A 13,623-nucleotide genomic window follows, 5' to 3' on the forward strand; every position below is an offset into this window, starting at 1 on the left:
CTCATAAATGGATGAATAGGTAAATTGAATTATACCATATAGCGGAATATGATGTAACAAATATAATCTAACCAATTGATATATTGAGCAGCATGAATGAATATAAAATGCTACACTGAATGAAAGAAGTCAAAGGAATTAATGGTGTGATTCATTACAAAGTATAATTTCTCTGATTTCATTAATTGGAAAATTGTCTAGTAGTCTAGACAAATCTTAACGGTATTTGATCAGTTTGTTGAGTTATGTACTGTGGAAAACAAGGTGGGATTGACTAGAAGAAACGAGCCCAAGGGAAACTTTTCGGCTTATAGAATAAACTTAAACTTCAATTGCAGTTGGAATTAATACCTTGTTAGCCTTACTACACTTTATCTTTGAAATGTTTTTTTCCTAGTATATAGAAATTACATGTCATTAGTTGTTTTGTTTGTTTGTTTTTTTTGGTTATGTTTTGGGGCCACATCCGGCGCTCGGGTTACTCCAGACTCCATTCTCAGAAATTGCTTTTGGCAGGCTCGGGGACCGTATGTTATGCCAGAAATTGGGTCTGTTCTGGGTCAACTGCATGCAAGGCAAATGCCCTACAGTTCTATCACTCTGGCCCTCATTAATTGATTTTTAAAGCAGTATTTGAGGCATAGGCTGTTCCAAAAGTTTGTAGGTAATGATCTTATTCACTCTCTTCCCCCTCCTCCCACCCCACCTATGGTGCTGGGAATTAAATCTTGGTCTTGTGTATGCAAAGCATTCTTGACCACATATATTCCTACCCCACCACCAAACATCTGGTCCAAAGAGACAGTGCTATCTTTTTTTGTTTGTTTGTTTTTTGTTTTTTGGGCCATACCCGGCAGCGCTCAGGGGTTACTCCTGGCTATCTGCTCAGAAATAGGTCCTGGCAGGTTTGTATAACTTTCATTTTTTTTTGTTTTTTTGGGTCACACCCGGCGTTGCTCAGGGGTTACTCCTGGCTGTCCGCTCAGAAATAACTCCTGGCAGGCACGGGGGACCATATGGGACACCGGGATTCGAACCAACCACGTTAGGTCCTGAATCGGGTGCTTGCAAGGCAAATACCGCTGTGCTATCTCTCTGGCCCCAATATATTTTTTTTTGTTTTTTGTTTTTTGTTTTTGTTTTTGGGTCACACCCGGCGGTGCTCAGGGGTTACTCCTGGCTGTCTGCTCAGAAATAGCTCCCGGCAGGCATGGGAGACCATATGGGACACCGGGATTCGAACCAACCACCTTAGGTTCTGGATCGGTTCCTTGCAAGGCAAACACTGCTGTGCTATATCTCCAGCCCCTCTCCGGGCTATCTCTCCAGGCCCTGGCCCCAATATTTTTATATTGTCTATGGCTTAATAGTGAAACGGCTTTAATAGGCCTTTTCCCTTATTATTTCATTATGACAAACCTCTTGGCAGGTAGCGTAGCCTATGTCTTCTCTTAGTACTTTGTGAATTCTTCTAATGGAATGTGCTATGATGGAGTGATGCCTTTTGAAATCTGTCATTGTGCCTCTTGTAAGGTAAGTAGGCAGGAGATAGGATTCTTTTTAACTGAGTCATCTCTTATTGTTGCAGATTCTCATAAACACAAAGATAAACACAAAGATCGAGAACATCGGCACAAAGAGCACAAGAAGGACAAAGAAAAGGACCGAGAAAAGTCCAAACATAGCAACAGGTAAGGGTTGAATCAACAAGCCCCTCCTCATTTGATAATGGGCAATTTTTAAGTATTGGAATAGGCTATAACTTGAATCATTAAACTATATGGACAGCAAAGGAACAGAACATTTTTTTGGGTCTAGAGTCTAGCTACTCAGGCCTGTGCTAGGCCCATCCTGTCAACTCTAGACTCAAAAATTCCCCATCCTGGGGAGGAATGCCATTGTTCAGATAAGAATGTACAAAGCAGGGGGCAGGTGTAGTGGCGCAGGGTGTAAAGCGTCTGCCTTGCAAGCCCTAGCATAGGACAGACCGCGATTTGATCCCCATGCCTCCCATATGGTCCCCCCCAACCAGGGCGATTTCTGAGCGCATAGCCAGGAGTAACCCCTGAGCATCACTGAGTGTGACCCAGAAACCAAAAAAAAAAAAAAAATTACAATAATGTACAAAGCATATAGTCATTTTTTTTACATAATGGTATAACTCATAGCTCATTAAAAATATACTTTTTAATTAGGGTATGATTCTTTTTAACACATGATGACATGTAAAGTGCCCATAGAGCTTGCTTTGTTAAGACTAAAGAAGATAGGACTGAAAGATAAAAGATAAATGAATTGGAAATTTGAATTTCTTTTTTATGTACTGTGAAGAGTATAATTTAAAAGTTTGGGTTGGGGGTCAGAGAAACAAAATATTTTGTGACCAACTGAGTTCTGTCCCTGGTATCCTTGAGCCTGCTGGGAGTAGCCTTTGAACATTGCCAGCTATGAGACCATCTTACCCCTTCCCCTACCTCCTACAAAAGAAGTTTGGGAAGGAGAGGTAGTGCCGAGGTACTTGCCTTGCATATGGCCAACTTAGATTTGGTTCCTGGCATCACATATAGTTCCCCCTATGCACCACTGGGAATGATCCCTGAATCAGGAGTAAATTGAGCACCACTGAGTATGACCTTCTGCTCCAGCACCACTAGAAAAAAAAAGCCAAAAGAATGCTTTATCGCCACAGCTGATACTGTTTAAAGTCTACTTTCAGCTAAGTACTCAGGACTCCCATGTACTGCCAGGAAGTGAAATTGGGGCTTCTGCATGCAAAACATGCCTTCATTTGGTAGTGGACAGGGGCTTGCTCCTGCCAGGCTTATGGGACCATGTGGGATACTGGGAATTGAACCGAGGTCAGCCGTGTGCAAAGTGAATACCCTACCCATTCTGCTATTTTTGCTCTGACCCTTGGATTCACACTCTTAACTTGGAATTCCTTTGACTGCTCTTAGAATCAGATGCAAAGGTTTAAGTACAGTGACATTTTCTTGAAGATATGTTCCTAATTTTCACCAAGTTTTTAGAGTCCTACTCTCATTAAAGCCAGTGACCATCAATCAGTATAAAGGAAACTCAACAATATTGTCCTCTGATATTCGTGCCTCAAAATTTCTCTGTACTTTTCCTCTACTCATTTCTTATCACTGGGTCATTTAGTTTTTGCTTTGATTTTTCTACTAAATTTAATCTTTGTAGTTGAATCAAGTCTTAATTCATAGGCCTCTTTCTTCAGTTTCTAATTGTCCTGTCCTATTAATATTTACCAAAGTTGGGGCCGATGAGGTGCGCTAGAGGTAAGGTGTCTGCCTTGCAAGCGCTAGCCAAGGAAGGACCGCGGTTCGATCCCCCGGCATCCCATATGGTCCCCCCCCAAGCCAGGGGCGATTCTGAGTGCTTACTCAGGAGTAATCCCTGAGCATCAAACGAGTGTGGCCCAGAAACAACAAAAAAAAAAAAATTTTACCAAAGTTAATTATTGCTGAAGAAGTTTGTTGTGTAATACAAGAAATCAGGACCAATTAAGTAGGACATTAATATTTTTATCAATAAGTCTACAGTATCAAAATACATGAATTAAAAACCAAAACAACTGCATAGAGAAACAGGAAATTTTTTTTTTATTTTTAATTATGAGAACAATGATGCAAAGCGGACAAGGTAAAGTTACAGTGAAAGGACAATCGCCCATAACCAGAGTTCTCAGAAGAAATCCCCTTGCTGACGCCTAAATATTGAACTTACAGTCAAAAAAAACATTAAGAAAAATAAGGCAGAACCCATGTACAATTACTTTGTCCACAAGTCCCCAGATTGTAGTACATTATAACATTTCTTAGCAGTACACAAAGCAACCTAAAGCCATGAGATTTATGTGACTCCTTAACATTGAAGGCATAGTATTTTTTTTATATATTCATGCACATACATATTAGTTTAAGTTAACATCAAAAGTATAAGAGGTTTTTTTTTTTTAAGGGTTAGTCAAAAGGGCACAGTAAAAACGGTGTTAGAGTGGCAAATATTGTTTGCATAGGCCCACAAAAATATGGGGGTCATAGAAAGGAATAGCCTTGGTCTAAATACAAGGAGACCCCTATCCCTGAAGTTTCCTGGCCTAAGACCAACTCTAGGCTCCAGGCAAACTAGTTTATTCAATCCAAGTCATTATCTGTAGTGCCAATACAGTTTTATTTTTCACACAGTCCTATTGCTGGCATCAGGTTTCTGTATTAAAGATCCTGGAATCTGCACATCCTACATTGAAGTCAGACTGGTGTGGAGTATCCTCTAGTTTTACCTCACAATTAAGGGGCAATACAGAAAGCCCTGTCCAGTAAGCAGGTCATTGTTGTTGTTAAGTCTTCTCAGTGTTAAGGGAAGTCTCTTTTGAGTAGGTCGATGTCAGAGCAGCTGTAGGGTCTTCCCTGGTAGAGGATTGCCTCCAGGTGATGTTATAGACAACCTTGGATGTTTTGAAGATGTCTTCTCTAGATCAGGGGTGAATGGAGAATGCCCATTCTTCTGAGGCCTGTGCCAGGTCTTTATATCAATGTTCAGGGTGTAAGGTCCCATTGCACTACAAGATTTGTGTGTTCCCATCTCTATTAGATAAGAACTTATTTGTATGTATAGTATTTTCCTGTTTTAGTGTGCCTAAGCAAACAAGAAATAAAGCCACGTGGCATTATCAGAGTATATGGGGGCGAAAGAACACGTCCAACAATACCCATGACTTAGTTCAAACATAAGCATTAAACTGAGGGATTCTTTCACACCAAATTCCATATTGAGCAGTTCACAAAGAGAAGATAAATGGGGGGGGGAGTTTGTCACTGAGAAAAAGGAAATTTTTAATAAAGTGATTTTATCACCCCTTTTTAGTTAGTAGTGTAGCAGAGGGAAAAATTACCATGTAGAGGATCTGAGCACAGCCAACCAACTTGATTTAAATTAATTATAGATTATTATATTAAGTAGAATATATTTTTTTAAATATGCCTGATATGTTTGCCAGGATAAGCCATATTCTGATCCTAGATGAATTTCTAAAAACCATTTTCTCCTTGACTTTGATACTTCTATTACTTTTTTTCATACTTTTTAATGTCTTCTAATGGTCGTAATAGTTTTCTAATCATATTTGGTACTTTCTCGGCTATTGCCATTTACTCTTTGCTCATGTTTAATATCTATCCAGTTCTAACAACATCTCAGTTCTTTTTTTGTGGGGGGTCACACCCGGACGCACTCAGGTTGCTCCTGGCAGGCTCAGGGAACCATATGGGATGCCGGGATTCGAACCACTAACCTCTGATTGCGAGGCAAATGCCTTACCTCCATGCTATCTCTCCGGCCCCACATCTCAGTTCTTAAACCATATTTTTTGTTTTGTTTTGGTTTTTGGGCCACACCTGGTGATGCTCTGGGGTTACTCCTGGCTATGTGCTCAGAAATCGCTTGGGGGTACCATATGGGACGTGAGGGGATTGAATGAGGTTCCTCTGTAGGTTAGCTCGTGCAAGGCAAACGCCCTACCGCTTGCACCACTGCTCCAACCCCTTAAATTGTATTTTTTGATAATTCTTAGACCTTAAAGCAGCATGCTGTTAAGATTTTGTAATAGGGGCCGGAGAGATAGCATAGCTGTAGGGCATTTGCCTTGCATGCTGAAGGACAATGGTTTGAATCCCGGCATCACATATGGTCCCCTGAGCCTGCCGGGGGCGATTTCTGAGCATAGAGCCAGGAGTAGCCCTTGAGTGCTGTCGGGTGTGACCCAAAAAGCCAAAAAAAAAAAAAAAAGAAAAAGAAAAAAGATTTTGTAATAATACTTTTTTAGTTGCACTTTACATTGTAAAAGGCCATTTGTATCTACTTCCTGATTCCTTGACTATATCTCCATTATGTTATTTACCAAGTTGTATAGATGTTGTCATAGTATCTTTACATTTTCTGTAAGCCCAATATACTTTAATTTCTGAGAGCACATTTAGGGTTTTTAATTTTTTTAATTTTACAGCCTTCAAGTACCAGAATTAAGGGGGAATTCTATTCTTTTTTTCTTTAAAAAAATTTTTTTTTTTTTTGGTTTTACGGGCCACACCTGTTTGATGCTCAAGGGTTACTCCTGGCTAAGTGCTCAAAAATTGCCCCTGGCTTGGGGGGGGGCATATGGGATGCCGGGGAATCGAACCTCTGTCCTTCCTTGGCTAGCGCTTGTAAGGCAGACACCTTACCTCTAGTGCCACCTTGCCGGCCTCTCCCCCCCCCCCTTTTTTTAATTTTTAATTAAATTGAAACAATTGTGGGACCGGAGTGATAGCACAGCGGTAGGGCATTTGCCTTGCAAATATAAAAAGCAAGATTTGTATTGCTAGTTTTTTATTGTATGCATTTGGGGGGGGGGGGGCTTTTGGTTTTTGGGTCACACTCAGTGGTGTTCAGGGGTTTCTCCTGGCTGTGCACTCAGAAATCGCTCCTGGCAGGCTTGGGGGGACCAAATGGGATGCCGAGAATTGAACCAGGGTCCATCCTGAATTGGCCATGTGCAAGGCAATCACCCTACTACTGTGGTATTGCTCCGGCCCCTATTGTATGCATCTTTTGCCAGTTTTAAAACCGGCACTCAGACTGGAATGACATGTTTGTGGAAGGCCAGGGCGGACAAGAAAATTATTGCCGTAAAATGTAAGGGAAGTGCTTTTCCAATCATATTGGAACTGCTTATCTAAATAGTATGAAAAACATCTGAGAATGAGTATGTTTTTTATTTATGCATTCCCTCAGTTCCAGGTCCTATCTGAATTAGAATTTAGAATTGAGAAAATTTGCAGGTCTTGGTTTCCATTTGTACAAGTGTTTGTTGCAATAGTGTCTTCGTTAAGTTGGTTTTTTTTTTTTTTTTTGGCTTTTGGGCCACACCCAGTGACACTCGGGTTACTCCTGGCTATGCACTCAGAAATCGCTCCTGGCTTGGGGACCAGAAGGGACGCCATAGGATCGAACTGCAGTCTGTCCTAGGCTAGCACACGCAAGGCAGACACCTTACAGCTAGCGCAACCACTCTGGCCCCCTTCATTGAGCTTTTTAAAGTTTGTTGGGAAGAGTTAAATACAGTTATGCATAAAATAGTGTTTTTGAAACTGTAATATAATAATTGAGATGATACTGAAAGTGGTGGTCATGACCCCAGTGCCTGTTTGAATGTCATTCAGATACTGAAATTGGAACTGATAATTTTGGTACAATTTTGGTACTTGAATATAATTTAGTTACTTATAGTAGCATCCAGTTTGTAGCCCTATTTTTTTTTTCGAGCTTTACCCCTTGATAAAGCTTTCTTTATCGAGTGATAAAGCTCTCCAAAAATTAGCTGTGTACTAAAGCCTGAAGCTAAAAATTAACTGTGTACTAAAGCCTGGAGCTTCTGATTTTTCAGTTTTATGTTCGATGATAACCTATAATAATTGCTTTTTGTTGGAAATGGTACTTGAATTAGCCAATGAAAGATGCTTAAGAACTTGCAGGGCATAAAGAGAAGGGGCATTCCAGACTAAAAAAAAGTGTAAACGAAACACTGAAGTACTATGATCATAACCGTATTTGCCGGCATATAAGACGACCTCCTAATTTTGCAGTTAAAACATAGGTTTAGGCCTATATTCGCTGTATCAGACAGAACGTTCCTGTGCTGCAACTCTATATTTACCACAGTGAGCCACTCACAACAAGCAAAGGTTCAAAGGTTATTCAGGGCTGGCTCGGTATCTGCCTTGCCAGCGCTAGCCTAGGACGGACCACGGTTCGATCCCCTGGCGTCCCATATGGTCCCCCAAGCCAGGAGCGACTTCTGAGCACTTAGCCAGGAGTAACCCCTGAGCGTCACCGGGTGTGGCCAGAAACAAAAACAAAGGTTATACTATCATAGACTTTCTGACTCTGGCCAATCTGAGCAGGCTTTTGACTGTGTAGATTCGGTACAGAACGTTGTCTAATTTGCATGCATAAAAAGCCTGCTTGGATTGGCTGAGTTAGAGAGGCGGTCTGAGCAGCCTTGCAGTGATTGGTGCAGGATTGAGTTGGAAAATTCGTTTTGTGGCAATATTCAGACAATTTTCGTTTAGCGGCATATTGATTGAAACATTTTTCGGGATATACTCGGCTTATAAGACGACCCCCGATTTTTGGTTGACATTTTTTGTTTCAAAAGTCGTCTTATACGCCGGAAAATACGGTACTTTTGTTCTGTTTGGGGGCCCATTCCCGGCAGTGCTCAGGTTACTTCTGGCTCTGCACGTAGAAATCACTCCTGATAGGATTGGAGGACCATATGAGATGGGGGAGATTGAACCTTGGTTTGTCCTGGGTCAGCCTCTGCAAGGCAAATGCCCTACAGCTGAGCTATCTCTCCAGCCCTTAGTCATAAAACTTTTCCTGTGAAGAATCCATTTATATGGATTCCTAGGTTAACATAGATGAATTAGTTGAAAATGAGGCCAAAATAATTTGTTTGAGGCAAAACTATTAATTGCTATTTCAAGAAATTGGAACTTGATTCTGAAGGGAACAAGAAATTATTGGGAAGGGGGGTTCCAGAGAGATAGTATAGCTGAGAAGGCATTTACATTGCACACAGCTGACTCAGGCTTGATCCCCAGCATCTCATAGGGTCCTCTAAAGCTCATTCAGGAGTGATTCCTGAGCACCACAAGGTGTGGTGCAGAAACAAAGGAAAATAAAAATTCACCCCACCCCATCCTCACAAAAAGAGTTGTTTAAAATGACTGAGAAAGAGGTTTGAATTTAACAAATGAAGAGTTTTTAAGAAAAAGAAGTTTGAAGTTGGATAACTAGGCAGCTGTTTACCCTATTAATAAAGAATGGAACTTAGATAAGAATAGTTCACACTTTATTTATATTAATTTTTAATTATCTTCAGACATACACCTTTAATAACTATAGCTTTCCAAGGATTAAGACATTTCTAAGATTCCATTCAACTCTTGGAGCATACCTTATCTCTTACTTAATCTTGTAATAGTTTTACTGACTTGTAAAGTTTAATGGAAGACACCATGTGAGGTTAGCTATTCCAGTACTTTATCATTTCACATAGCCTATTTATTCAAGAAAGTTTCTATTGGGGTAAATTGATCTGCATAGGCTACTCCTACTTCCATGCTCAGGGATTGATTGCTCTAGGCTGTGCTCCAGGGACCATGCAGTGCCAGTTACCTGCAACTCTTGAGTTATCTCATTGGCCCATACAGTTTATTAAGAAACAAAAGTAGTGTTCTTAACAAATAGCTTAAACATTTTTGCTTGTTCTTTTCAAAATCATGTGCATATGATTTCACATTTGTAAACCACTAAGAACCTTTTGAAGTCTCAGTAAATGTGCTGTCTCGCTGAAAATTACAAAGCTGAAGGAATTAATGAGAAATTGGATGGAAATTATTAATGTGTCAATATAAAGAGAGCCATTTTGTACAAAATAAAAGATAAATTTATGGCATCTGGGGGAAGGGATTATAGTGCTAGTGATAGGACATATGCCCAGCAAGTGTAAGACCCTGCTTACACACTTGATCACTGTTACTGCATAGCTCCTCCCCAGGACCACCACATGTAGCTGGTGACTCTGAAACATTGCTGTGTGTCCTCTATAGCAAAAAACAAATAACATATTGCTTCTGAGTAGGTTAACACCAGACTAATATGAGAAGAAAAAACACAGAAAGAATACTTGGCCATATTCTTTCAAAAGAGAACAGTATAGATGAGTACATGAACTAGGGATGGTGGGCATTATTTATTTCCCCAGCTGCAGTTCTGGGCCTATCTTGTATCTGTGTTGGACTTCAAAAGCAGTGCTAAGGAGCCTGGTCCACTTTGGTGTGATGCTTGACCAGCTGGACTGAATGGCTCAATGTTGGGTCTGACAGTGCAGTGTGACTTGGACCCAGCAGGGCTAGTCTTGAAATGTGATGGGATTTGATCTTGTCTCATGCATATGCCCTTGATTATTGAACCATCATCCTAGTCCCCATGCACTTAAATTTGAACCCCCTTTTTAGAAGGAATGTATTGACTTGGGTGCAATGAGCAACGTTGCACTGGCCGTGATTTTTGCTTACTGTATTGGAAAAAATACTTCCTAGGTTTTGGGGTTTGTTTCTTGGGCCCACGCTGCAGAGCTCAGCTTATTTCTGGTTCTGTGCTCAGGATCACACTTGGTGGGGCTCAGGTGACCATATGTGGTCTCTGGGATAGAACCTGGGTTAGCTGCATGCAAAGTAAGTTCTTTACTTGCTGTACTACCTCTCTAACCCCTCAAAATGCCTATTTAACACTAGTGATGCTGGGGACTCTGCAGTGCTAAGGATTTTAAACCCAAGACATTTAATACCTGGACTCAAATTTTACCATTTAAACTACTTCGTAGTTATTTAAGGTACACTCATTCTCCATTAGCATTATAAATTTTTCCCTTATTTATATAACAGTCAGGTACATAATAGTTTATTTTTACTTAGGTTGTATGTATCCATGTTTGGGGGATGTAAGCATGAACATTTTTGTTCTCAAAAAGAAATATCTGGGGGGAGGACAAAAAAGAAATTTCTAGAAACAGATCTTGAGGTATTGACATTTTATTTATTTTATTATTACTGGTTGTTGTTTTTTTTTGGGGGGGCACACCCAGAAATGTTTAGGGGTTATTCCTGGATATACACTTCGGAATTATTCCTGGAGTTGCTCGGGGGAACCATATGGACTGCCAGGAATCAAACCTGGTTTGGCCTTCTGCAAGTGCTTCACCCACTCTACTATCTCTCCAGTCTAGACTGCAAACAGTTTTTTTTGTTCGTTTGTTTGTTTGTTTTTGGGTCACACCCGGCAGTGCTCAGGGGTTACTCCTGGCTCTGTGCTCAGAAATCGCCCCTGCCAGCACGGGGATTCGAACCACTATCCTTCTGGATGTAAGGCAAATGCCTTACCTCCCCAGACTATCTCTCCAGCCCCTTTAGACTGCAAACATTTTAATGACTCTTGTTAATGTCATGTTTTGCTTTCCAGAGGAACAGTTTATTTTTACAGTGGTACTAGTAATAGTAAGTACACAAGCCCTTGTAAGTTTCACACAGTTAGTACAGAACACACAATTGATTTTAGGCAGTTTCTTATTTTGGTAGAGTTGGGAATAAGACCTCCCAAGTAGTGCTCAGGGGTCCTAAAGACCCACCCATCCTCGTTATTCTGAACCATCTGAGCTCTTCACTGTTGTGGTGCTGCTTTGTGTGGACCCTGTGGTGTCAAGGATAACTACCCACACAAATCTTCAGTACTCTAGTTCCTAAGCTATTTCTGGCAATGCTGATGTGGTGTAGGGTACACCATACACTGCTGTGGATAAAGCAGGTTGCCTCCATGCAAATCATGAATCATTAATCTCCTTATTGTTTCTCTGGCTCCTGGGTTCCTTATAGTGAGAAAATTGTCAACAAGGATTTATATATCTGGAAGTGGGTTTGTTTTTAATTTACTTTATATAAAGATCATGTGTCACATAGTTGACATAATTGATCGTAACACAAGTGGGAGCAAAATTATTTTTAAAAGAAAGGAAAAGAATGTAGAGGAAAAAAAAAGATAAAGCGATAAACAAATTTGTGAGAATTATTGTATTTCCAATTAAGTCATCAAGTTATTGTCAAAGTTTAGTAAGCTCTTTTTCCTCTCTGGTCATTCTGTTACTTCATTAGTTTCTGAACATTAGGTAACTTCAGCTACATATTGGTATCTAAATTGATGTGTTCTATGGGGATGACAGTATTAAAAATGGAGTTGTTGCAAATCTGCCACATTTACCGCTGTGTGGTACAAGAATTTCAAGCACTTGCTGATTCTGCAGTTTTTATGGGGCATGCTTTTGCCTGCCAGGTCTTCTGGAAGTACGAGAAGGTGAGGGTGGGGGTGCCTGCCTTCACTCAAAAAAAGCCCAGTTGATATCACATTGTTTCTCTAGAAAATTGTAGAGGAGTAGTGAAGCAGGGCTATAGGGAAAACGGCGATTGTGGGTGATGGGTGCAGCAGGAATGGCTTCGGCAGGGTGGAGATTTGGCCCACTTTCTCCCTCTTACATTGCCAGTTTTCCAACTGCATGGTCAGTGTACTTGTAATTTTTCACAGTTTGTTTTACATCTCTATCTATGGAGCTGGCTAGTGACTGCATTTGTCACAACTAGCTTTTTTTATGTTAAACCAAGCAGGAAGCATTTATTGAGTTGAGTCCAATACTCCACACAGTCTAGGGCGGTTGTATGTCTGATGTCTCAAGTTTGACACAGAGCTACCAGATGATTTTGTGTGTATTATTTTTAACCTTCACATCTGATAAGAATGCTCAAGTTGGAGCTTTTAGTCTTGTCTTTTGCTGATAAACTTTTGTACACTTATAGTAGGCTTGTCTGTATAATCTTAATCATTGAAAGAAAATCTTGATAGGTTCAGAATAATTGTTTCTGTATTTGGTTCTATTGTTCCCTTGCAAAAATGAAAACATCAGACAAAATCAAGAAAATCCAGTGTGGCTGAGGTCCTCGGCCTGTAGCTTTTGTATGCACTGTTTATAATAAGGTATTGTAAGTTTTCATGGTTTGTGTTATCTCAGAGTGTCTAGTGAGTTGATCCTGTAAATGAACGCTTGTAGTCCCTGTTCTGGGTTAATGCTGTCTTATTTTTCACAGTGAACATAAAGATTCTGAAAAGAAACACAAAGAGAAAGAAAAAACCAAACACAAAGATGGAAGTTCAGAAAAGCATAAAGACAAACACAAAGACAGAGATAAGGAAAAACGAAAGGAGGAAAAGGTACAGAACTTTACAGTGGGGACGGAAGAGACGTGGGGTAACTTTTTGTTGTATTTACTTATAAAAGATGGTATTGGAAGTGCCTTCATTGCATAGTATAAAAACCCTTGACCTTTGAGTGAAATGGTATCTGTCAAACAACTGAAGACAAACGATAGAAACCAAAAACCTGGTTTGTTTTTGTTTTGGGGCCACATCCAGTAGTGTTCAGGGGCATACTTCTGGCACTCAGTGATTGCTCCTGACAGGCTCAGGGAGCCTTATGGGATGCTGGGGATCAAACCCAGATCAACCACATATAAGACAAACACCATACCTGCTGTACTACTGCTCTGGCTTCAAAGCCTTTTGGTTTTTTTATACTGTATTTCTTACTTCTGTGCTATATTTCTCTAAATCAAATCATTCCATATCACCTTACTTTATATGGCAAATGGGTAAATAAAAAATTTGGTATTTTTGGAATTCACAATTCTTTTAATGGGGAAAATTCTGTTTTTGAAGAAAATCTAAAGGTATATTGATCCTTTTTTTTCTCTTTATTTATGTATTTATTTGTGTATTATTGTTTTTTGGGCCATACCCAGCGATGCCCATGGGTCACTCCTGGCTCTACATTCAGAAATCACTCCTGGGGTTACATACAGGATGCCAGGAATAGAACCGGATCCCTCCCGGGTCAAGGCAAACGCTCTAACACTGTGCTCTCTCTCCCGTCCCTGTTCCTTTTACTAATAGCAGTTC

General features: G+C 40.3%; 1 protein-coding gene across 1 annotated transcript in view; it reads left to right on the forward strand.

Annotated features, from left to right (window-relative positions):
• Positions 1-13,623, forward strand: part of TOP1 (DNA topoisomerase I) — a 119,592-nt gene that overhangs the window by 40,673 nt on the left and 65,296 nt on the right. The window contains exons 3-4 of the mRNA XM_049779170.1: positions 1,589-1,691; positions 12,756-12,879. Of these exons, the coding sequence (XP_049635127.1) occupies positions 1,589-1,691; positions 12,756-12,879 (227 nt within the window). The remainder of the gene's footprint in view (positions 1-1,588; positions 1,692-12,755; positions 12,880-13,623) is intronic.

The sequence above is a fragment of the Suncus etruscus genome, chromosome 9 (assembly GCF_024139225.1).
Source record: "Suncus etruscus isolate mSunEtr1 chromosome 9, mSunEtr1.pri.cur, whole genome shotgun sequence".
NCBI lineage: Eukaryota > Metazoa > Chordata > Mammalia > Eulipotyphla > Soricidae > Suncus > Suncus etruscus.